Genomic DNA, 22,601 nt, shown 5'->3' on the forward strand with positions numbered 1-22,601 from the left:
CTTGTGGCGACAGATGATGGTCCCCTTGTGGCGACAGATGATGGTCCCCTTGTGGCGACAGATGATGGTCCCCTTGTGGCGACAGATGATGGTCCCCTTGTGGCGACAGATGATGGTCTCTTCTTGGCGACAGATGATGGTCTCTTCTTGGCGACAGATGATGGTCTCTTCTTGGCGACAGATGATGGTCTCCTCATGGCGACAGATCTCTTGGTGACAGATCTCGGTCTCCTTGTAGTGACAGATCTCCTTGTGGTGACAGATGTTGGTCTCCTCGGTGACAGATGTTGGTCTTTTCTTGGTGACAGATCTCCTCTTGGTGACAGATGTTGATCTCCTTGTGGTGACAGGTCTCCTTGTGGTGACAGGTCTCCTTGTGGTGACAGATGTTGGTCTCCTCGGTGACAGATGTTGGTCTTTTCTTGGTGACAGATCTCCTCTTGGTGACAGATGTTGATCTCCTTGTGGTGACAGGTCTCCTTGTGGTGACAGGTCTCCTTGTGGTGACAGGTCTCCTTGTGGTGACAGGTCTCCTTGTGGTGACAGATGTTGGTCTCCTCGGTGACAGATGTTGGTCTTTTCTTGGTGACAGATCTCCTCTTGGTGACAGATGATGGTCTCCTCTTGGTGACAGATGTTGGTCTCCTTGTGGTGACAGGTCTCCTTGTGGTGACAGGTCTCCTTGTGGTGACAGGTCTCCTTGTGGTGACAGGTCTCCTTGTGGTGACAGGTCTCCTTGTGGTGACAGGTCTCCTCGTGGTGACAGATGATGGTCTCCTCGTGGTGACAGATCTCCTCATGGTGACAGATCTCGGTCCCCTCTTGGCGAGAGAGGGTGGAGCAGAGGGGGGAAAATGGGGAGCAACAGAGTTGGCGAGTGGAGAAAAGAAAAAGGAGGGGGAGGGATAGGATGGGTTGAAAAGGAGGGAGGGGGAGGGGGGGATAGGGATGAAGATGGGGGAGGGGGGGAATAGAGATGAAGATGGGGGAGGGGGGAATAGAGATGAAGATGGGGGAGGGGGGGATAGGGATGAAGATGGGGGAGGGGGGGATAGGGATGAAGATGGGGGAGGGGGGGATAGGGATGAAGATGGGGGAGGGGGGGATAGGGATGAAGATGGGGGAGGGGGGGATAGGGATGAAGATGGGGGAGGGGGGGGGGGATAGGGATGAAGATGGGGGAGGGGGGGGGGATAGGGATGAAGATGGGGGGAATAGAGATGAAGATGGGGGAGGGGGGGGAATAGGGATGAAGATGGGGGAGGGGGGGAATAGGGATGAAGATGGGGGAGGGGGGAATAGGGATGAAGATGGGGGAGGGGGTAGGAGGGTAACTGGGGAATAGTGGAGGGAGAAGGGATAATAAATGTGGAGATATAATGGAGGTAAAGAAGGAAAAAACAGATGGACAGTATGACAGAAGGAAGAAGCAGAGAGGGAGAGGGGTCAGTGGGGGAGGATGTGAGGGGGTGTCCCCGGATGTAGGAGGGGAGGTGTCCCCGGAAGTTGGGAGAGGTGTCCCCGGAAGTTGGAGGTGGGGGGAATGACAGGTCCGGGAATTCTCTTCCTGTCTTTGTTTTTTCTCTTTAAGAAGATAAAGGGCGGAGAGGGACGAGGAGGTGGGCGTGTCTTGGGGGAGGGGCCTGTTCCTGGAAGGATCGGGGAAGGAAGGTTGGAGGGAGAGGTGTCGGAGGAGGAGGAGGAGGAGGAGGAGGAATGGTGGATGGTGGAGGGGGATCTGCGCTCATCATCACCGCCTGAGAGAGAAGAAGACGGAGCTCCGGGAGGACAGGTACACCAATCACCGGGGGAGATGTACGGAGGACACCGGGATCATCTCCTCCATACACCGGGGAGGGGGAGGGGCGGCCTCTCCACACCGACCATCCATTCCCGGCCATACAATACTGCACACTGATTGGCTGAGACGGTTGCTATGGGATCCTCCATCCTCAGCATGGGAAGAATGGTTGCTAAGGGATGCTGTAGCCTTATTGGTGTTCTGGTTGCCATGGGATCCTGCATCCTTATATGAAGACTGGTTGCTGTGACATAATGCTTCCTTATTATGGGAAATATGGTTGCTAAGGAATACTGCATCCCTATTATGGGATTTGTGGTTGCTATGGGATACTGTATCCTTATTATATGAAGACTAGTTGCTATGACCTACTGCTTTCTTATTATGGGAAATGAAGTTGCTAGGGATTATTATTATATTTGGTGCCTATAGTTTGCTCAGCGCTTTACAACATGGGGGCAGACATTACAATTCAATACCTGAGGAGTCAGAGGGCCCTGCTACTGTATTATGGGAAATATGGTTGCTAAGGGAAACTGCATCCTTAGTATGGGAAATATGGTTGGATACTGTATTCTCATTGTATGAAATCTGGTTGCCAAGGATTACTGCATCCTTATTATATTTACATTAGTTACCATAAGATACTGCTTCCTTGGTATGTGAAGTGTGGTTGCTATGGAATATTGCATCCTTTTTGTCTTGGGGCTGGTTGTTATGGCTACTGAATCCTTGTATGAGGTCTGGTCACCATAGGATACGGCATCCTTAGTATGTGCAGTATGGTTGCTATGGAATACTGCATCCCTGTTGCTTGATGTCAGGTTTCTAAGGGATATTGCATCCTGATTGGGTGAGAACAGTTGCTATGGGATACTGCATCCTTATTGCATGAAGTCTGGTTGCTCTGGCTACTACATCTTTATTGTGCAGTCCGGTTGCTATAGGATGCTAGTATGTGAAATATGGTTGCTAAGGGAAGTATGGTTACTATGGGGTACTGTATGCTGATTATGTGCAGTCTGGTTGCTATGGCTACTGCATCCTTTTTGCATGAAGTCTGATTGTAATTGGGTTCCAGCCTCCTCATTGGATGACTAACATATAATGACGAGCCCTTGACAGGGATGGCAGTACAAGGTTTACTGGGCGCTCGGCTCTGTGGATCTCTGCAGACCTCTATGGATCTCTGCAGACCGCTATGGATCTCTGCAGACCTCTATGGATCTCTGCAGACCTCTATGGATCTCTGCAGACCTCTATGGATCTCTGCAGACCTCTATGGATCTCTGCAGACCTCTATGGATCTCTGCAGACCTCTATGGATCTCTGCAGACCTCTATGGATCTCTGCAGACCTCTATGGATCTCTGCAGACCTCTATGGATCTCTGCAGACCTCTATGGATCTCTGCAGACCTCTATGGATCTCTGCAGACCTCTATGGATCTCTGCAGACCTCTATGGATCTCTGCAGACCTCTATGGTTCTCTGTGGATCTCTGTAGACCTCAGTAGACCTCTGTGGATCTCTGTAGACTTCTATGGATCTCTGTAGACTTCTATGGATCTCTGTAGACTTCTATGGATCTCTGTAGACTTCTATGGATCTCTGTAGACTTCTATGGATCTCTGTAGACTTCTATGGATCTCTGTAGACTTCTATGGATCTCTGTAGACCTCTGTAGACTTCTGTGGATCTCTGTAGACCTCTGTGGATCTCTGTAGACCTCTGTGGATCTCTGTAGACCTCTGTGGATCTCTGTAGACCTCTGTGGATCTCTGTAGACCTCTATGGATCTCTGTAGACTTCTGTGGACCTCTGTAGACCTCTGTGGACCTCTGTAGACCTCTGTGGATCTCTGTAGACCTCTGTGGATCTCTGTAGACCTCTGTGGATCTCTGTAGACCTCTGTGGATCTCTGTAGACCTCTGTGGATCTCTGTAGACCTCTGTGGATCTCTGTAGACCTCTGTGGATCTCTGTAGACCTCTGTGGATCTCTGTAGACCTCTGTGGATCTCTGCGGATCTCTGTAGACCTCTGCGGATCTCTGTGGATCTCTATGGATCACCCGTCCTCGGATGGCCCCTCCCATGTGTCAGTGTAGAGGACTCCTCAGGACAGGGGACCCCCCTCCACCTCTCATATGTACAGCCCTTTATACAAGCTATGATCAGAATGGGGAGGGGTTAGACCCTCTGACCAGTGTCTGTGTCCCCATTGGAGAGAGTCACCCCCCTCGTCCTGGGGAAAGTCTGTCCGCACCACCAGGAGATCGCACCCTGCCTTATTACAATGGATCCCAGTTTTGTTTTTTTCTTTTTTTAACTTCTATTTAAATCTATGCAAAGAAGAGCATTGTGATGCGTTTTGTGTGCGGCGACAGATCTAAATCAGCATGCTCCAACACTGTGCATTGGGGGGGACACAGACCACCAGAGGATTTCCACTGTCCTTGCATTGGGCTGGTGTTGACCTGCCACTTCCTGTTCCATCTCCAGAGCAGGAAATGAAGGGGAATCTTCCCATTAGGATACAGGTGACAAAAACTAAAACCAGATGATCTTCCAGAAGGAAGCTGTCAGTGCCGAGCCAATCAGCTGCAGGCAGGGATTCTCAGCAACTGCACATACACAAAGGGGCGGGGATACTCATATTATTGATCCCTATATGGCAACGTGATTATAGTAGGTCAATGATGTCACTATCGTCCCCGCCCCTCTGTGTATGTGCAGCTGCTAAGCAGCTTTTAGTGCTGTGATAGTTGACAATTCATCCACCATTTTTTTTTTTTTTTTTCTTTTAGACCGAGAGCAGTTTTGGTTAGTGTTAGCCACTTTATTTTTTTATTTTTATAGAAAAAGGCTAGAAAAAAATCTGCCTATCACATTTCTTGAGGTGAGTCTGTAGTAATTGACCTTTTAACTGTTGGTGATTTGGTAGCGAGTACTCATTAGTAAATGTCCCTTTAAAAGTTAGTGATCAGTACGGAGTTCTCCTTTAAATGGTCATTAGTAGTGAGTTCTCCTTTATGTTGGTGATCAGTAGTGAGTTCTCCTTTGTTGGTGATCAGTAGTGAGTTCTCCTTTATGTTGGTGATCGGTAGTGAGTTCTCCTTTAAATGGTCATTAGTAGTGAGTTCTCCTTTATGTTGATCAGTAGTGAGTTCTCCTTTATGTTGGTTATCAGTAGTGAGTTCTCCTTTGTTGGTGATCAGTAGTGAGTTCTCCTTTATGTTGGTTATCAGTAGTGAGTTCTCCTTTGTTGGTGATCAGTAGTGAGTTCTCCTTTGTTGGTGATCAGTAGTGAGTTCTCCTTTGTTGGTGATCAGTAGTGAGTTCTCCTTTGTTGGTGATCAGTAGTGAGTTCTCCTTTATGTTGGTGATCAGTAGTGAGTTCTCCTTTATGTTGGTGATCGGTAGTGAGTTCTCCTTTATGTTGGTGATCAGTAGTGAGTTCTCCTTTATATGGTGATCAGTAGTGAGTTCTCCTTTATATGGTGATCAGTAGTGAGTTCTCCTTTATATGGTGATCAGTAGTGAGTGCTCCTTTGTTGGTGATCAGTAGTGAGTTCTCCTTTGTTGGTTATCAGTAGTGAGTTCTCCTTTAAATGGTGATCAGTAGTGAGTTCTCCTTTATGTTGATCAGTAGTGAGTTCTCCTTTATGTTGATCAGTAGTCAGTTCTCCTTTGTTGGTGATCAGTAGTGAGTTCTCCTTTATGTTGGTGATCGGTAGTGAGTTCTCCTTTATGTTGGTGATCGGTAGTGAGTTCTCCTTTATGTTGGTGATCGGTAGCGAGTTCTCCTTTATGTTGGTGATCAGTAGCGAGTTCTCCTTTATGTTGGTGATCAGTAGTGAGTTCTCCTTTATGTTGGTGATCAGTAGTGAGTTCTCCTTTAAATGGTGATCAGTAGTGAGTTCTCCTTTAAATGGTGATCAGTAGTGAGTTCTCCTTTAAGGGCCAGTTCACACCACATGCAGTCCAGTACGTTCTTTTTCTGTTTAAAAAGACACATGGAAAGTCAGTTATATGGTTTCCAATGACAAAGTTCTCACACCAGTGCTTGCTGTTCCAGTGCGTTCCAGTTTCAGAAAAAAAGTAGAACATGCTGCATTTTTCCTGCACTGGGCTGTACTGGAACAAAGTAACACGGATCAAAAGCGCATGTACAGACAGTCTAGTGAAAAAAAACATTTGGAATGCATCTGAAAACCCATCAAAAATGCACTGGAAAGTGTTAAAAACATGCGTGCAGAAGTGCACCCCGAATGGATCTGGAGCGTGTTTTTGTGGTATGAACCAACCCTAAATATTGGTGATCAGTAGTGAGTTCTCTTTTAAATATTGGTGATCAGTAAGGAATGCCCCTAAAAATATTGGTGATCAGTAGTGAATGCTCCTGTAAATATTGGTGATCAGTAGTGAGCACCCCTATAAATATTGGTGATCAGTAGTGAGCGCCCCTATAAATATTGGTGATCAGTAGTGAGCGCCCCTATAAATATTGGTGATCAGTAGTGAGCGCCCCTATAAATATTGGTGATCAGTAGTGAGCGCCCCTATAAATATTGGTGATCAGTAGTGAGCGCCCCTTGTGTTCCGGTGTGAAGCGTCTGTTAGCACTGCTGCGTCCTCTTTTCAGCCACTTCTCACCTCCATGCACTCCAGCGATGACTACATGACATTTCTCGGGGGGTTTCCTGATGATGACAATAGTGGGCCGTGTCTGTGGGAAAGGTGTTGAAACAGAGTGACAACGCAGGAGGCGGGGACAGAGCATTGTCACCTTATAACAGGAAGTGCCTGAACAAGAAGCGATATGGCAGGATCACCAGGAATTATTTGATGAAATCACCTTTGAAACATTATTTCCATGGTAAAGCCTGTATGGGATTTTGGTGATCAGATTTACACCAACCTCTGTACAGCTCTTCCATAATGTCGGATGCGGAAGATTTCTCTCTCCCGGGTTTTCTGTGCCTCGGGATATGTAAATAAATCAGACACATATTATTTTATTAGTGACACATGTCAGTCTTGTTTACGTTGTGCTCTTGGTGTCACATTTAATTAGTGTCACTTGTCTCCCATCAGGATAGAGATCAGTGTCTGACTTCCCTCCAGTAGGATTATTGGACCATTAGCACCTATCAGCCACAAAGTTTGGACTTTAACCACTTCAGCACCAGAAGATTTACCCCCCTTCATGACCAGAGCATCTTTACCTATTCTGCACTGCGCTACTTTAACTGGTAATTGCGCAGTCATGCAATGCTGTACCAAAGTTAAATGTATCATTTTTCTTTTTTTTACACAGATTTCTTTTGGTTGGTTTTGATCATCACATCAGTTTTTTATTTTATTATATAAACCCAAAAAAAACATAAAATAATGAAAACAAAACAAAAAAAGCTTTCTGCTATAAAACCTATCCAATAAAATATACTGTGTTTTCTTCATAAATTAAAGCCAAAATGTATTCTGATACATGTCTTTGGTACTGCAATTTACAGAGCTATAGATGCTTTACTAGTAATGACGGTGATCAGCGACTATTAGTGTGGTGAACAATCTGGCACTAACAGACACTGGCTGGGAGGGTTACTAACTGACACGGACATCGCTAGTGACACTAATACAGAGATCACTGGCTGGGAAGGGGTAACATCCAGGGAGATCAAGGGGTATGCCTAAAGCCTGGTGCATGCTAACTATATATATATATATATATATTTTTTTTTTTTTATTTATTTATTTTTTTCATTTAACCCAGCGGCTAACAATTGTAATAGGTCCTCCCATTTTTTTTTTTTCCTTAAAGAGGAGAAGAAACAGATTGCTGTTCACAATACATAAAGTTCTGTGTTTTTGTAAACACAGAACTCTGTGTGTGATTGGATGCAGGCGATCAGCTGATTTCAGCCGAAATCTTCCGCTGAGATCAGATGCCAAACTCATGCTGTGTCATAGTTAACCTGGTTAAAAAAGACTAGTCCACCCAGTTCAACCAATAGGGTGGGTGTCCAATCGGCCATCTGCCTTTCCACTATGCCCAAGTGTCAATGGGGCCCTACTGTAGGTGGTGTCCTCTTGGCAGAGCTGTGTAAACCTCAGGAGCGGATGGATAGATATGCAAACCCAGAAGCAAGCTGGGGGTGTACTGTGGGCAGGAGACAAGTTTTTAAAGTGGTATTAAATCCAAAAGCCAACATTTATTATATAACAGCTTTCCCATTCTTAGATGTGATGTGATGGCTGCATTAGCTCTCTTCTTTCTTTTTCTTTCTTTCGTTCCTGTTTGCTCTTTCTTTTGCTCTTTCTTTTGCTCTTTCTTTTGCTCTTTCTTTTGCTCTTTCTTTTGCTCTTTCTTTTGCTCTTTCTTTTGCTCTTTCTTTTGCTCTTTCTTTTGCTCTTTCTTTTGCTCTTTCTTTTGCTCTTTCTTTTGCTCTTTCTTTTGCTCTTTCTTTTTTTTTTTTTTTTTCTTTTGCTCTTTCTTTTTTTTTTTTCTTTTGCTCTTTCTTTCGCTTTCTTTTCTTTCTTTCGCTTTCTTTTCTTTCTTTCGCTTTCTTTTCTTTCTTTCGCTTTCTTTTCTTTCTTTTGCTCTTTCTTTCTTTCTTTCTTTTGCTCTTTGTTTCTTTCTTTTGCTCTTTCTTTCTTTCTTTCTTTCTTTCTTTCTTTCTTTCTTTCTTTCTTTCTTTCTTTCTTTCGCTCTTTCGCTCTTTCGCTCTTTCGCTCTTTTGCTCTTTCTTTCGCTCTTTTGCTCTTTCTTTCGCTCTTTTGCTCTTTCGCTCTTTCTTTCTTTCTTTCATTTTTTCTTTCTTTCTTTCGCTCTTTCTTTTGCGCTCTTTCTTTTGCGCTCTCTCTCTTTCTTTCTTTCTCTCCCTTTCTCTTTCTCTCCCTTTCTTTCTCTTTCTCTCCCTTTCTTTCTCTTTCTCTCTCTTTCTTTCTCTTTCTCTCTCTTTCTTTCTCTTTCTCTCTTTCTTTCACTCCCTTCTCTTTCTCTCTCTCTTTCTTTCTCTTTCTGTCTTTCTCTCTTTCTTTCTCTTTCACTCCCTTTCTTTCTCTTTCTCTCTTTCTTTCTCTTTCTCTCTCTTTCTCTTTCTTTTGCTCTCCCTTTCTTTCCTTTCGTTGAGACAAACCATTTACCACTGACAGGGGTGCTTACAATGATCAGCTTTCATTTATGTAAAACCTTTAACCCAAAAGGTAAAAAAAGTTGTAACTGATTATAAAGCATTAGTTGGCATTCAGCATTAATTTGTTAGTGTATCTAAATCTAGTACTATTACATCTAACACTTCTCTCACAATGCTGTCTGATGTGCCTCCTGTGCTCCTTCATCCAGAGTTGGGCGCTCTAATACAGGAGGTGTTACTGGCCAGATCACCAGGTGAAAACAGAGAAAAAAAGCCTAAAAGAAAACAAATGCAGCCACAACATCTAATGATTGGTTAGCTGCAATTTATTATATTTTTGGTTTTGGGTTTGATGTAGCTTTAAGTCTGCTGGAAGTCCAGAAAAATCTGAGGGAGTGATATCACTTTAAGGCTCCTTTTAAATCTTGATGTCTATGGACCTGAAGTTGCATCAAAGTCGGACCAAAGTAGTGCAGGGACTACTTTGAAGTCGCTGTGACTTGAAGTCGCACAGATATGAACGTTACTCATTGGAAATCATGGGGGGGGGGGGGGTACGACTTGTCATGTGACTTTCCCAAGTCGCAGGACAAGTCGCACAAATGTGAAAGGGGCCAAAGGTAACCAATAAGGGGGATCAATGGAACTCTATGCATTTTAATAATTGACTATTAAAGTACAGCGCCCCCCTCAGTCCATAGAATAGATACAGATCGGTCTGTGCTGGGTGGACGTTGTAGTGACGGTTGTCTTCCTCCTCCAGGACTAACCATGGGCCACCCACCTCTGGAGTTCAGCGACTGCTACCTGGACAGCCCGGTCTTCAGAGAGAGCCTGAAGGGGTATGAGCAGGAGCTGGAGAGGACCAACAAATTCATCAAAGACGTCATCAAGGATGGAAACGCTCTCATCAGCGCCATCAAGGGTAAGAAAGCTTCAAAAACCACCCATTGCTATGTGTATGGCTGTATTCACCCCAATATTGGACTTCAGATCCTCCCTCCCAGCCTTCCCTTCAGTCTTGCACAGTTCTCCCGGCTCCTCTTCTGGACTGAAATGGCTTCCTCTGAATTCACTGCACACTGTGAGCTTCCCACAATGTGCATTCGATGCTGCACACCCGGAGCCCACCTCATTTCTTGACTGGAGGATGTCCAGCATCTAGCCCTTTCTTCCCTAGCCTGTCTCTCGCCCCACCCCCTTTCATTCATTGGATTTTAGTTCTTTCAAACTTGTAGGCTCAGCGTCACATGTGGGAGGTGTACGTGCAAACGCAGTCTGCCTAGGAACACCCACTCCTCCAGACTGACATCCATCCATCAAGGTCTTTTCATATTTGCATAGCTCCTCCCACTGCTTGCATCAGGGCTGAGGGCTCTTGAGAGGAGTACAGAGCCAATGTGACCCTGCTGGCCCCTCCCACCGGCCATGATCGGCCTGCATTGCATAGAGCGGGGGTAGGCAACCTCGGGCCCTCCAGCTGTTCTGAAACTACAAGTCCCATGAGACATTGCAAAACCCCGACAATCACAGGCATGATTTCTAGAGGCAGAGGCATGATGGGATTTGTAGTTACATTACAGCTGGAGGGCAGAGGTTGCCTACTCCTGGCATAGAGGATCACAAAAGGCCCAGTGATAATTCAATTTACTCATTGAAAACCTGTATCCAACACCCCATTTTTAATTGTGTTTCTATTTGTGTTTAGAAATAAAACTGACAGGGGACCCAACCCTTTCCTTCTCCATCCTAGACTGATATATTGCCTTTACACACACTTTAAAAAATTGTTGCATTTAATATATATATATATATATATATATATATATATATATATATATATATATATATATATATATTTTATTATATTTAAGTTTTTTTTTTATAATAATATTTAAGTATATTTTTATTATATTTAAATATATTTTTATTATTTAAATATATTTTTATTATGTTATTTAACCCTTTCATGACTAAGCCTATTTTTGAAATTTGGTGTTTACAAGTTAAAATCCATATTTTTTGCTAGAAAATCACTTAGAACCCCCAAACATTATTTATATTTTTTTAGCAGAGAATCTAGAGAATAAAATGGCAATTGTTGCAATATTTTATATCACACGGTATTTGTGCAGCGTTTTTAAATGCAAATTTTTGGAAAAGTGACACTTTCATGAATATTAAAAAATCCAAACAGTAAAGTTATCCCAATTTTTTGTATAATGTGAAAGATGAAGTTACGCCGAGTAAATAGATACCAAACATGTCACCCTTTATAATTGCACGCACTCGTGGAATGGCGACGAACTACGGTACCTTTGAATTTCCATAGGCGACGCTTTAAAATTTTTTTACGGTTACCAGGTTTGAGCTACAGAGGGGGTCTAGGGCTAGAATTATTGCTCTCGCTCTGACGATCGCGGCGATACCTCACATGTGTGGTTTGAACACCGTTTACATATGCGGGCGCGACTTCTGTATGCGTTTTCTTCGCTGCGCGAGCTTGCGGGGACAGGGGCACTTTAAAAAAATTTTTTTTTTATTTATTTTATTTATTTTTGTACTTTATAAATTGTGTTTAAATTTTTTTTTTTTTTTTACTTTTATTGCTGTCACAAGCAATGTAAACATCCCTTGTGACAGTAATATGTGGTGACAGGTACTCTTTATGGAGGGATCGGGGGTCTAAAAGACCCCCGATCCCTCCTCTGCACTTCAGAGTATTCAGATCGCCGAAAACGGCGATTCTGAATACTGTGTACTTTTTTAAATTCGGCGCCATTGGCAGCCGAGTAAACGGGAAGTGACGTCATGACGTCGCTTCCGCGTTTACAACAAGAAGGCTGGAACGAAGCCGCTCGCAGCTTCGTTCCAGCCCGCCCCCAGCCGCCGAAGGCAGCCGAACGGACACCGGGCCTCCCGATCGCACGGGAGGCCCGGTAACAGCGGCGGGAGAGGAGGGATGTCCCCTCCCGCTCCTCCGGTATAACAGCCGAGCGGCTTTTAGCCGCATCAGTTGTTATACACGGGTAGCCGATCGCCCGCTGGAAACAACGGTACCGGGATGATGCCTGCAGCTGCGGGCATCATCCCGGTATAACCCCGGAAAGCCGAGTACGCACATCTGCGTACGGTCGGCGGGAAGGGAGATCTTTTTTTATTATAATAATTAAATACATTTTTTTATAATATTATTTAAATATATTTTTTATTATGTTTAAAAAAAAAAAAAAAATATCTATATTATACGATCCGGGGTGATTAAGCTCTAGTGGTGCGTCTGAGTTGAAGAAATCATGTCAGTACCGACTGCATTTTCAAGGGCATGGCAGCCCATTTTTATTCAAAAGAAATGGAAGGTTGAAAAATAAACATCAGATTCCCTTGCAGGGGTATTCAGCATTACAGTCCTGCTTCAGAACAACCAGAATTCAGCTTTCCTGGCTAAAAACGCAGCACTCCTGCCCAGGCCTTACCCCCTAGGCCTTGGTCTGTTTTCCCCGGACCTGATGTTCAGCACCTCCTGTGCTTGCAGCTTCATGCTGCATTGGCTCCCTCCTGACTCCTAGGCCAGACCTCCTGTCTGCCGGCCGGAGCTGTCTCTAATGCCTCGTACACACGTTCCGAATATCGTACGACCGATTGTACGACCGTTCTTGCTTAGTAGCGTAGAGAGTAGAGAGTAGAGTAGAGACTGAATAGCTAAAGTCACGAAAATTTTCGTACGACAGACCGAAAAATCGGAAGTGATGTCATGTGTTGTAATGTATTTGTATTGTATTTTCGGACGACAACTATGCTGACTGAACGAAAATTGTACGATCTGGAATCGTACGAGTAAAATTTTTGTGTATGTCCGATCAAATAATATCGGATGAACAGTCGTGATCGGCTGTCGAAAGTAGTGTACATAGGATCCGAATATCGTAGGATCCTTCCTCGGACGACTGTTTTCGTACGATATTCGGATCGTGTGTACGGGCCATACGGATGAGCACTGACCTCTATTTCTGGGATGATTATGAAGCCAGCATACAGGTGTACAATTAGTAAGCCTACCAAAATCAGGCCTACACTGCTCATATGCTCCTGTGACATGGGGTCACATCTCCACACACACACACACACACACACACACATATATATATATATATATATATATATATATATATATATATATATATATATATATATATATATATATATATATATATATATATAAAATACACACTACTAATAGGGTTGCACCGATATCTGAACCCGGTTCTTTGAGCTGTCGGTGGGTCTCCCCTGTTGACAGCTAAAGTGTTAAAGTCCAGTTGGAGCTGCCAGCAATGTTTATTAACAACTGGTGAAACACTAAAATAAAAAGAAACCTTGTTTCTTTTTGTATCTTTCTGTTTCTTCATCTGCAGATCAAAAGGGATGAACAAATGTTCCTCTGTTTAACCCCTTATAAACCCTTAATTTACTCTAATCGGCCTTAATTAACTCCCTATTTGCCTCCATTTAATTTCCTGCTTTTTTTTCACTTTTTTGTTTTTCACTATTTTATAAATGATAAACAATTCAAATTTTTTTTTTTTTGTTTGTTTTGTTAGTGAATAATTTTACACATATATATTAACATATATTTACACATTTCACATTGAAAAAGCTCAAAATTAAACAAAAATCAATTTATTTCATTTGTAACTTTTCAATGCTTTGTACCATTGATGACAGCTGAAGTGAAAACAGTTGCGGTAGGTATCGGTAATTGGTATTGGGAAATACTAAAAAAAAAAAAAAAAAAAATCTGTACTTGTAAAAAGAATGGTATCGGTGCATCCCTAATATATAATATAATATGCATCTAAAAAAATTTGAATAGTTAAATTTGAAAAAGTTAATTTATTTCTGTAATTCAATTCAAAAAGTGAAATTTTGATGATTATGACCTGCAGCTAGTGAAAACACAAAATTCAGTATCTCAGAAAATAAGATTAATACATAAGACCAATAAATAGGTATAAATAGTATACACTCAATGCTTGGTTGGAGTCCATGTACAGTATAATATACACTCACTACTTGGTTGGAGTCCATGTATAGTATACACTCAATGCTTGGTTGGAGTCCATGTATAGTACGCACTCAATACTTGGTTGGAGTCCATGTATAGTATACACTCAATACTTGGTTGGAGTCCATGTATAGTATACACTCAATGCTTGGTTGGAGTCCATGTATAGTATACACTCAATGCTTGGTTGGAGTCCATGTATAGTATACACTCAATGCTTGGTTGGAGTCCATGTATAGTATACACTCAATGCTTGGTTGGAGTCCATGTATAGTATACACTCAATGCTTGGTTGGAGTCCATGTATAGTATACACTCAATACTTGGTTGGAGTCCATGTATAGTATACACTCAATACTTGGTTGGAGTCCATGTATAGTATACACTCAGTGCTTGGTTGGAGTCCATGTATAGTATACACTCAGTGCTTGGTTGGAGTCCATGTATAGTATACACTCAATACTTGGTTGGAGTCCATGTATAGTATACACTCAATACTTGGTTGGGGTCCATGTATAGTATACACTCAATACTTGGTTGGGGTCCATGTATAGTATACACTCAATACTTGGTTGGGGTCCATGTATAGTATACACTCAATCCTTGGTTGGGGTCCATGTATAGTATACACTCAATACTTGGTTGGGGTCCATGTATAGTATAGCACTTCATGCTGACCAGCTTTATGGAGATGCCGATTTTCCAAAAGGTCTTGGCACCTGCCCACACTGCCAAAAGTACCAATAACCTGGTTTAATGATCTTGGTATTGCTGTGCTTGGATGGCTAGAAAACTCGCCTGACCTAAACCCCATAGAGAATCTGTGGGGAATTGTCAAGAAGAAGATGAGACATCAGACCCAACAATGCAGACAAGCTGAAGGCCGCTATCCAAGCAACCTGGGCTTCCATAACAGCTCAGCAGTGCCACAGGCTGATCACCTCCATGCCACGCCGCAATACTTGGTTGGGGTCCATGTATAGTATACACTCAATCCTTGGTTGGGGTCCATGTATAGTATACACTCAATACTTGGTCGGGGCTCCTTTTGCGTTAATTACTGCATCAATGCGGCGTGGCATGGAGGTGATCAGCCTGTGGCACTGCTGAGCTGTTATGGAAGCCCAGGTTGCTTGGATAGCGGCCTTCAGCTTGTCTGCATTGTTGGGTCTGATGTCTCATCTTCTTCTTGACAATTCCCCACAGATTCTCTATGGGGTTTAGGTCAGGCGAGTTTTCTAGCCATCCAAGCACAGCAATACCAAGATCATTAAACCAGGTTATTGGTACTTTTGGCAGTGTGGGCAGGTGCCAAGACCTTTTGGAAAATCGGCATCTCCATAAAGCTGGTCAGCATGAAGTGCTCCAGAACCTCCTGGTAGAGGGCTGAGCTGACTTTAGACTTGATAAAACACAATGGACCAACACCAGCAGATGACTCGGCTCTCCAAATCATCACTGACTGTAGAAACGTCACACTGGACCTCATGCAACTTGGATTCTGTGCCTCCCCACTCCTCCTCCAGACTCTGGGACCTTGATTTCCAAATGAAATGCAAAATGTTCCACAGTCAGTGATGACCCTGCACTAGCACGCTGCAAACCATTACAGATACAGGACACTTGTAGATCAGCCCCACTCACTAGACTGGGCCGCGCTCCGTAGGTTGTACCCTGAAAGTGCCAGGGGGTGTCATTTCTGTTGTGTGTACACCCCTCCGAGAACTGACTCTGCAGCTAAAGGGGGAGCGGTTGGGGGGTGTTTAAAAATGAGGCATAACTGGAGTATCCCTCCACCGCTAATGGGAATGAGCCCTAAGGGTGGAGAGATGACACCATTGTATCTTATCTGTAACTGGTGTCATCCACTTGGCAGGGCTGTGTAATTCTCAGGACTGGATGGACATATATACAAATCCTTTGCCAGGTGAAAAGGCTCCCTTGGCTGTGTGTTTAGCTTATTATGTCCTATTGTGTGCGATGTAGTGACAGGCCATTGTTCAGAGATGAGTCATTGTCACCTACTGACTGGTGACGTCTCCTGACAGTCGTGTCAGTAAACAATGGTGGTGAAAGGTGCGGTGAAATGCCGAGAAACCTTCAATGACAAATACAGCTGATCACATAATAAAATAAAAGCCATGTCTATGGATAATCTGCACCCCGGCCTGGTGATGGACGACTGTCGCTAAAGACACATATTTGTAATAACGGACAGATCTCGCCATTTATTTCCCAATCCCACCTGCAGAACCGACGACTGGAATCTGATTTGTTGCTATGGCAACGATTCCGCGCTTCTTCTCTGGAATTTGTACACGAGATACAATGTCATCAATCATCTATTTATATGTTGGCGGTTTCCTGTGCGTTCATCGTTTTCTCTCAGGGCCTCATTCACACCCGCGCAACGCACATGTGCTTTTTTATTTCCTCCATTTTTAAATGTTTTTTCTTCCCCTTTTTCTTTTCTTTCTTTACCTCCATTTTTATTTTATTTTTTCCTCCATTTGTATTTATTTTATTTTTTTTTCTCTTTATTTCCTCCATTTTTATTTTCTTTGCTTTTTTTCCTCCATTTTTATTTATTTTTCCTCCATTTTTCTTTTTTCTTTTCGTTCTTTCTCTCCATTTTTATTTATCTTATTTGTTCCTCCATTTTTCTTTTTTCTTTTTTTTTTTTAATTTTAAAAAAAAATTTTTAATTTTTCCTCCATTTTTATTCATTATTTTCCTCTATTTTTATTTTTTTCCTCCATTTTTCTTTTCTTTTCTTTCTTTCACTCCATTTTTATTTTATTTTTTCCTCCATTTTTATTTATTTTTTTAATTTTTTTTTTCTTTCTCCATTTTTATTCATGATTTTCCTCCATTTTTATATCTTTTTCTCTGTTTTCATCCATTTCTTTTCTCCCATTTAAAAAAATATTTTTTTTTTTTTTACATTTTTATTGAGTGACTGCATAGGGCAGTCCATTCACTTAAATGGGCTGTGCTAAGCACCACAAGCGCACCAAAGTAGCCCCTGCACTTTTTTTTTGCCATTGATCCTTACGAATTTTTTTTTTTGCATTGCACGTTTTTCACACAACAGAATGTGCATCTGCTAGCCGCGATTGGGTGTCCTTAACCACTTGAGTTCCGGGAGGTTTTCACCCCCCCCCCTCCTTTCATGACCAGGGCATTTTTTTTGCTATTAAGCACTGCGCTATTTTAACTGACAATTGTGCGGTCATGCAACACTGTACCCAAATTAAATTCTTATATATTTATTTTTTTCACACAATTTAAGCTTTCTGTTGGTATTTGATCACCTCCTGGGTTTTTTTATCTCTTATTATAGAAATTAAGATGGACCCCTTTATGATCAGACCGTGCTTTGCTATTAGGCATTGTGCTACTTTAACTGGCAATTGCGCGGTCATGCAACTCTGTACCCAAATGAGATTTACCCCCTTTCATGACCAGGCCATTTTTTGCGATACGGCACTGCGTTATTTTAACTGACAATTGTGTTGTCATGCAACGTTGTACCCAAATAAAATTTATAGCATTTTTTCACCCACAAATAGAGCTTTCTTTTGGTGATATTTGTTTATTTTTTTTTTTTTTTGCGCTATAAACGAAAAAAGACAAAACTGGGGAAAAAACAGATTTTGACTTTCTGCTATAAAACCTATCCAATAAAAAAAAATGTAAAAAATCAAATTGCTTCATCAATTTAGGCCAATATGTATTTTGCTTTATATTTTTGGTAAAAAAAAATCCAAATAAGCTTATATTTTGATTTTGAAAAGTTATAGCGTCTACACACTGTGATATATTCTAGAATGTATTTATTTTTATTCTAGTAATGGCGGTGATCAGCGACTTGTAGCGGGACTTTGATATTGCGGCGGACATTCTGACACTTTGCGGGAACCGCTGACACTAAGGCCCCTTTCACACTGGGGCGGTTTTTAGGCGTTATTGCGCTAAAAATAGCGCCTGCAAACCGCCCCTAAACAGCCTCCGCTGTTTGTTCAGTGTGAAAGCCCGAGGGCTTTCACACTGAAGCGGTGCGCTGGCAGGAGAAGAAAAAATCTCCTGCCAGCCGCATCTTTGGAGCGGTGTATTCACCGCTCCTTCACCGCTCCTTCACTGCTCCTGCCCATTGAAATCAATGGGACAGCGCGGCTATACCGCGGTAATACCGCGGCTATAGCCGCGCTATACGAGGGGTTTTAACCCTTTTTCGGCCGCCAGCGGGGTGTTAAAACCGCACCGCTAGCGGCCGAATACCGCCGTAAAACAGCGCTAAAAATAGCGCTGTTTTACCGCCGACGCCCCCTACTGCCCCAGTGTGAAAGGGGCCTAATACAGTGATGAGTGCAAAAAAATATGCACTGTCACTGAACTAAGGACCCTGGCTGGGAAGGGGTTAAACATCAGGGTTGATGAAAGGGGTTACCTTTGTGCCTAGCCAGTGTTTTTGTGTGCTGGTTTTGCTAAGGGATGTGCTTTGCAGGGAAGCCAAAATCCAGCACATCCCCGCTGAGAGCTCTGATCAGTGGGTGCCGATGGACATCCTTTGGCTGGGCACCTGCTGATTGGCTTCAGCAAAAGTAATGTGCACCCCCGAACCGGAAGTGCAGAATCATGTGTATATATGTGATTCTGCACAGAGCCATCTCCCTGTAGCAGTAAATCTGCTATAGAGGAGAGAATCTGGTTGAGCAGAGGGATGACCTCATCAGTCTTCTGCTGCTGCTTCCCTGTGCTCTCTGCAGACTATGAAAGGGGTTGGGCCTCACTGGGGTCAATTGTATGTGCTGTATGCAAATGTACCGATAAGCAACATGCATATAGGAGGGGGGCGTCTGAGTGAACAGAAGGATGACCTTATCAGTCTTTTGCTGCTTTTTAACTGTGTACTCAGCAGGCTGCCAAAAGGGGTTGGGCTACACTGGGGGCCAATCATATGATATATGCAAATGTACTGTTGAAGAACATGCTGATATGAGGAGATAGTGAGCAGACAGATGACCTTATCAGTCTTCTGTCTCTTCACTATACAGTCAGCAGGCTGGGGTTGGAGAGAGCACCCCGGTGTAAAGCCTCGCACACACCATCAGATTGTTGGCAGGGGATTGTCTGTTGATAGACTGTTGTCCTAAAATCTTTTGACAATTGTTATCTAACTTTTGGCCAATAAATGTTGGATGACCGGCTAGTACATTTTCGGCAGACAACGGCTTGACGTCAGATTTTCATATGGTCAGTCACACAAAAGTCGAAAGTACAAACACACATGCTCGGAATCAGTGCTCACCAAACAGGAAATTAGCAGAAGGGGCTCAAAGGGTGGCGCTCAAGAGCTGAAATTCCTTGTGGTACGTCACTACGTTCGTGTTTGTTGGCCGACAATTGTGTACTGTTATTATGCAAGTGTCAGGGCTGGGCTCAGCCCTTCCTTATCAGAGCTGGCTGCTCAGCTGTTGGCTAATTGCCAGCTCCTATCTCTCCGCAGTTACTCACCTGTTGATGATATCCTGCTCGTCAGTCCTGCCTACTTAAGCCGTCCATTCCAGAGGAGCTCTGCCTTCGCCTTGGTCAACATCACAGAAACGTTCTACGATCCTGTTCAAGACTTGCTTTGCTGACATCCCTTCTGGCTCCAGATCCTGCTTGCTGGTCCACTACATTGATCCCTGACTTTTGGCTTGTCTGACTATCCGTTCCGGTTACTGAACTCTGGCTATGTTTTGACTACGTTTGTTGTTTTTACTTTTATTATTAAGCAAATGTGATTTAACTGTACTTCTGTCTCAGCCTGATTTCATGGTTTCTGACAGCAAGACAAGATCCTGTCGCACACCCTTTTGACAAAAATCAGACGCTCGGTTGGCCAACAATCGTACTGTGTGTACGAGGCTTTAGTCGTGTCATCCACCTGACTGTTGTGAGACAGAGTTTTGCAAATCTCAGGACTGGATGGACAGAAATGCAAATCCTTTGCCAGGCATACTGTTCCTGTATATCGTTTAAAATTTGTGTGTATGTGTGTGTGTATATGTGTGTATATATATATATATATATATAAGCTGTTTACCTGGAGTTCAGCTTTAACTGATACCTTCCAGGTTGTTGGTGCAGTGTGCCCGCTGGCAGCAAAGTATTGATTGTTCTACAGAACAGATGTCTCCCATGGTGGTGTCAGATGTGGGCGTTCTCACCATCGCTATAGAAATAGAGACGTGGTAAACGTTTGACTGAACAGAGGCTGGGATACGGTGTAGGCTGCCACCGCGGGATGCAGAGTTGTTGGAATTGCTGATAATTAGGGATTTTGCTGTTCTCGCTCTGTGCGGGGGATGAGGAGCAGGTGGAAGGAGACACATTTTCCCATCTGCCTCTCGCAGCTCGAAAATCTTGCATTTTCAACAGCCTGGCACAAGGATGATCAATGTATTTGATGTTTCCTGTCATGGGCATTTGTATGTCAAACTAACTACACTATATAGCCAAAAGAAGGTGGTCACCTGACCTTCACACCTACTGATATAGCTAAAAGAAGGTGGTCACTTGACCATCTCACCTACTGATATAGCCAAAAGAAAGTGGTCACTTGACCATCTCACCTACTGATATAGCTAAAAGAAGGTGGTCACTTGACCATCTCACCTACTGATATAGCCAAAAGAAGGTGGTCACTTGACCATCTCACCTACTGATATAGCCAAAAGAAGGTGGTCACTTGACCATCTCACCTACTGATATAGCTAAAAGAAGGTGGTCACTTGACCATCTCACCTACTGATATAGCCAAAAGAAAGTGGTCACTTGACCATCTCACCTACTGATATAGCTAAAAGAAGGTGGTCACTTGACCATCTCACCTACTGATATAGCTAAAAGAAGGTGGTCACTTGACCATCACACCTACTGATATAGCTAAAAGAAGGTGGTCACTTGACCATCTCACCTACTGATATAGCTAAAGAAGGTGGTCACTTGACCATCACACCTACTGATATAGCTAAAAGAAGGTGGTCACTTGACCATCACACCTACTGATATAGCTAAAAGAAGGTGGTCACCTGACCATCACACCCACTGATATAGCCTAAAATAGGTGGTCAAACAAACCTTCTCCTGCGCTTGCCGTGGTCAACCCAGGGGTACACAGTGCAAAATCCCTTCTTAGCGCCAATGGTCTTGCTGCCCTCTCAGGACAATTGGTATTCTTCGTCTGAAAAACAATAAAAAGAAAAGGGCGCACTGATTTAGCGCATTACCTTAATAAAATGTATTCCAAGATAAAAACAAGTCCATCAGTATTACCGGAAGACCAGACCGCGTCCAAAAGTAGCTGATGCGTTTCAAGGGGGAACCCTCTTCCTCAGAGCCAGGGTAGTGAAAGTAAAGTAGGTGATCACCTGACCTTCACACCTACCTCTATAGCCAAAAGTAGGTATTTACCAGACCTTCACACCTACTGCTAATGCCAAGAGTAGTTGGTCACCTAACCTTCACACCTACTAATAAAGCCATAATTTGATTGTTACCTGACCTTCACACCTACCACTATATCCAAAAGTAGGTGGTCACCTGACCTTCACACCTACCAGTATAGTCAAAAGTAGGTGGTCACCTGACATTACACCCACCGTTTTAAGCCAATAAGTAGGTGGTCATCTGCCCTCCCGTACAGGGCACAGGCCCCTTAAGTTGAACAGGGGGTCTCAGAGCACAAGGAGTGGGAACAATTAGTGGAAACAATCCCCCTGTGGCCCTCCCTGTGTTTACAGTGCTTCAACTTTTAATTATACAGGGAGTCTCTGTACAGAGCACTTCCTGTTCATTCACTCTGCCGCTGAACTGCAGAGAAAGCATTGAGGAATCCGTGTCCTCAGTCTTTCTCAAAAGTGAGACTTTGGGTGTCTATTTAGACCCCTGATATTTCACCAACCCCCACAGGGCTGTTAGAAAAAAAAATGTAAAAAATAAAAAAAATAAAATTGGGGGGGGGGGGGGGGGGGGAAACATAATTAAGGGCTCATTATCACAGGTATTCTGGTAGTAGGAGTGAGAACCGTGGGTGGTCCTGTATGAGTTGTTTTGAAGATCTGAAAATGCAAAGTATGTCAACTGGAGTTTCCCATGGTCCCGTCCATGTCACCACTATTGTGTCACAGGGCGAGGGGGTACTCTACATATGGCATGCTTTGTACAGGTCACTTAGATGGCAGTGAAGGGCATCCATTACCCCGAGAGAGCCATGAATTTACCAATGTCACCAATGGTTTCAGCAATTTGCAAAAAATGGTCAGGGGCTTTTTCTGAGGTCCATTTACAAAGAAAAAACAATTTTACCATCAGTATGTTTATTTCCAGATGACAGAGAACCTCAAACAATGATATTGGTTTAGAACAGGGGTCTCCAAACTTTCTACACAAAGGGACGAGTTTACTGTCCTTTAGACTTCAGGGGGGACAGACTGTGCCCAGTGGGAGTAAACAATGCCCTATTGTTGGTGTCAGTGGGAGGAATTATACCCCATTGTTGGTGTCAGTGGGAGGAATTATACCCCATTGTTGGTGTCAGTGGGAGGAATT

At 43.4% G+C, this 22,601-nt stretch overlaps 2 protein-coding genes across 4 annotated transcripts in view; one reads left to right on the forward strand and one right to left on the reverse strand.

Annotated features, from left to right (window-relative positions):
• Window positions 1–1,641: 1,641 nt before the first annotated feature.
• Window positions 1,642–22,601, forward strand: part of OPHN1 (oligophrenin 1) — a 231,127-nt gene continuing 210,167 nt past the window's right edge. The window contains exons 1-3 of one of the 3 annotated variants that reach the window (XM_073600213.1): window positions 1,661–1,792; window positions 6,897–7,054; window positions 9,702–9,863. In XM_073600213.1, coding sequence (XP_073456314.1) covers window positions 7,009–7,054; window positions 9,702–9,863 — 208 coding nt within the window. In that variant the 5' untranslated portion in view covers window positions 1,661–1,792; window positions 6,897–7,008. Of the gene's footprint in view, window positions 1,793–6,896; window positions 7,055–9,701; window positions 9,864–22,601 lie in introns of all 3 variants that reach the window. The other 2 variants (XM_073600212.1, XM_073600214.1) reach the window with 2 other exon arrangements.
• Window positions 7,262–9,143, reverse strand: LOC141107343 (uncharacterized). Its single transcript, XM_073598031.1, has 2 exons — window positions 9,110–9,143; window positions 7,262–8,950 (listed from the first exon to the last, which is right to left on the reverse strand). Exons 1-2 carry the CDS (start codon window positions 9,141–9,143, stop codon window positions 8,040–8,042), a joined length of 945 nt encoding a protein of 314 aa, XP_073454132.1. The 3' UTR covers window positions 7,262–8,039.

The sequence above is a fragment of the Aquarana catesbeiana genome, linkage group LG09 (assembly GCF_042186555.1).
Source record: "Aquarana catesbeiana isolate 2022-GZ linkage group LG09, ASM4218655v1, whole genome shotgun sequence".
Lineage (NCBI taxonomy): Eukaryota > Metazoa > Chordata > Amphibia > Anura > Ranidae > Aquarana > Aquarana catesbeiana.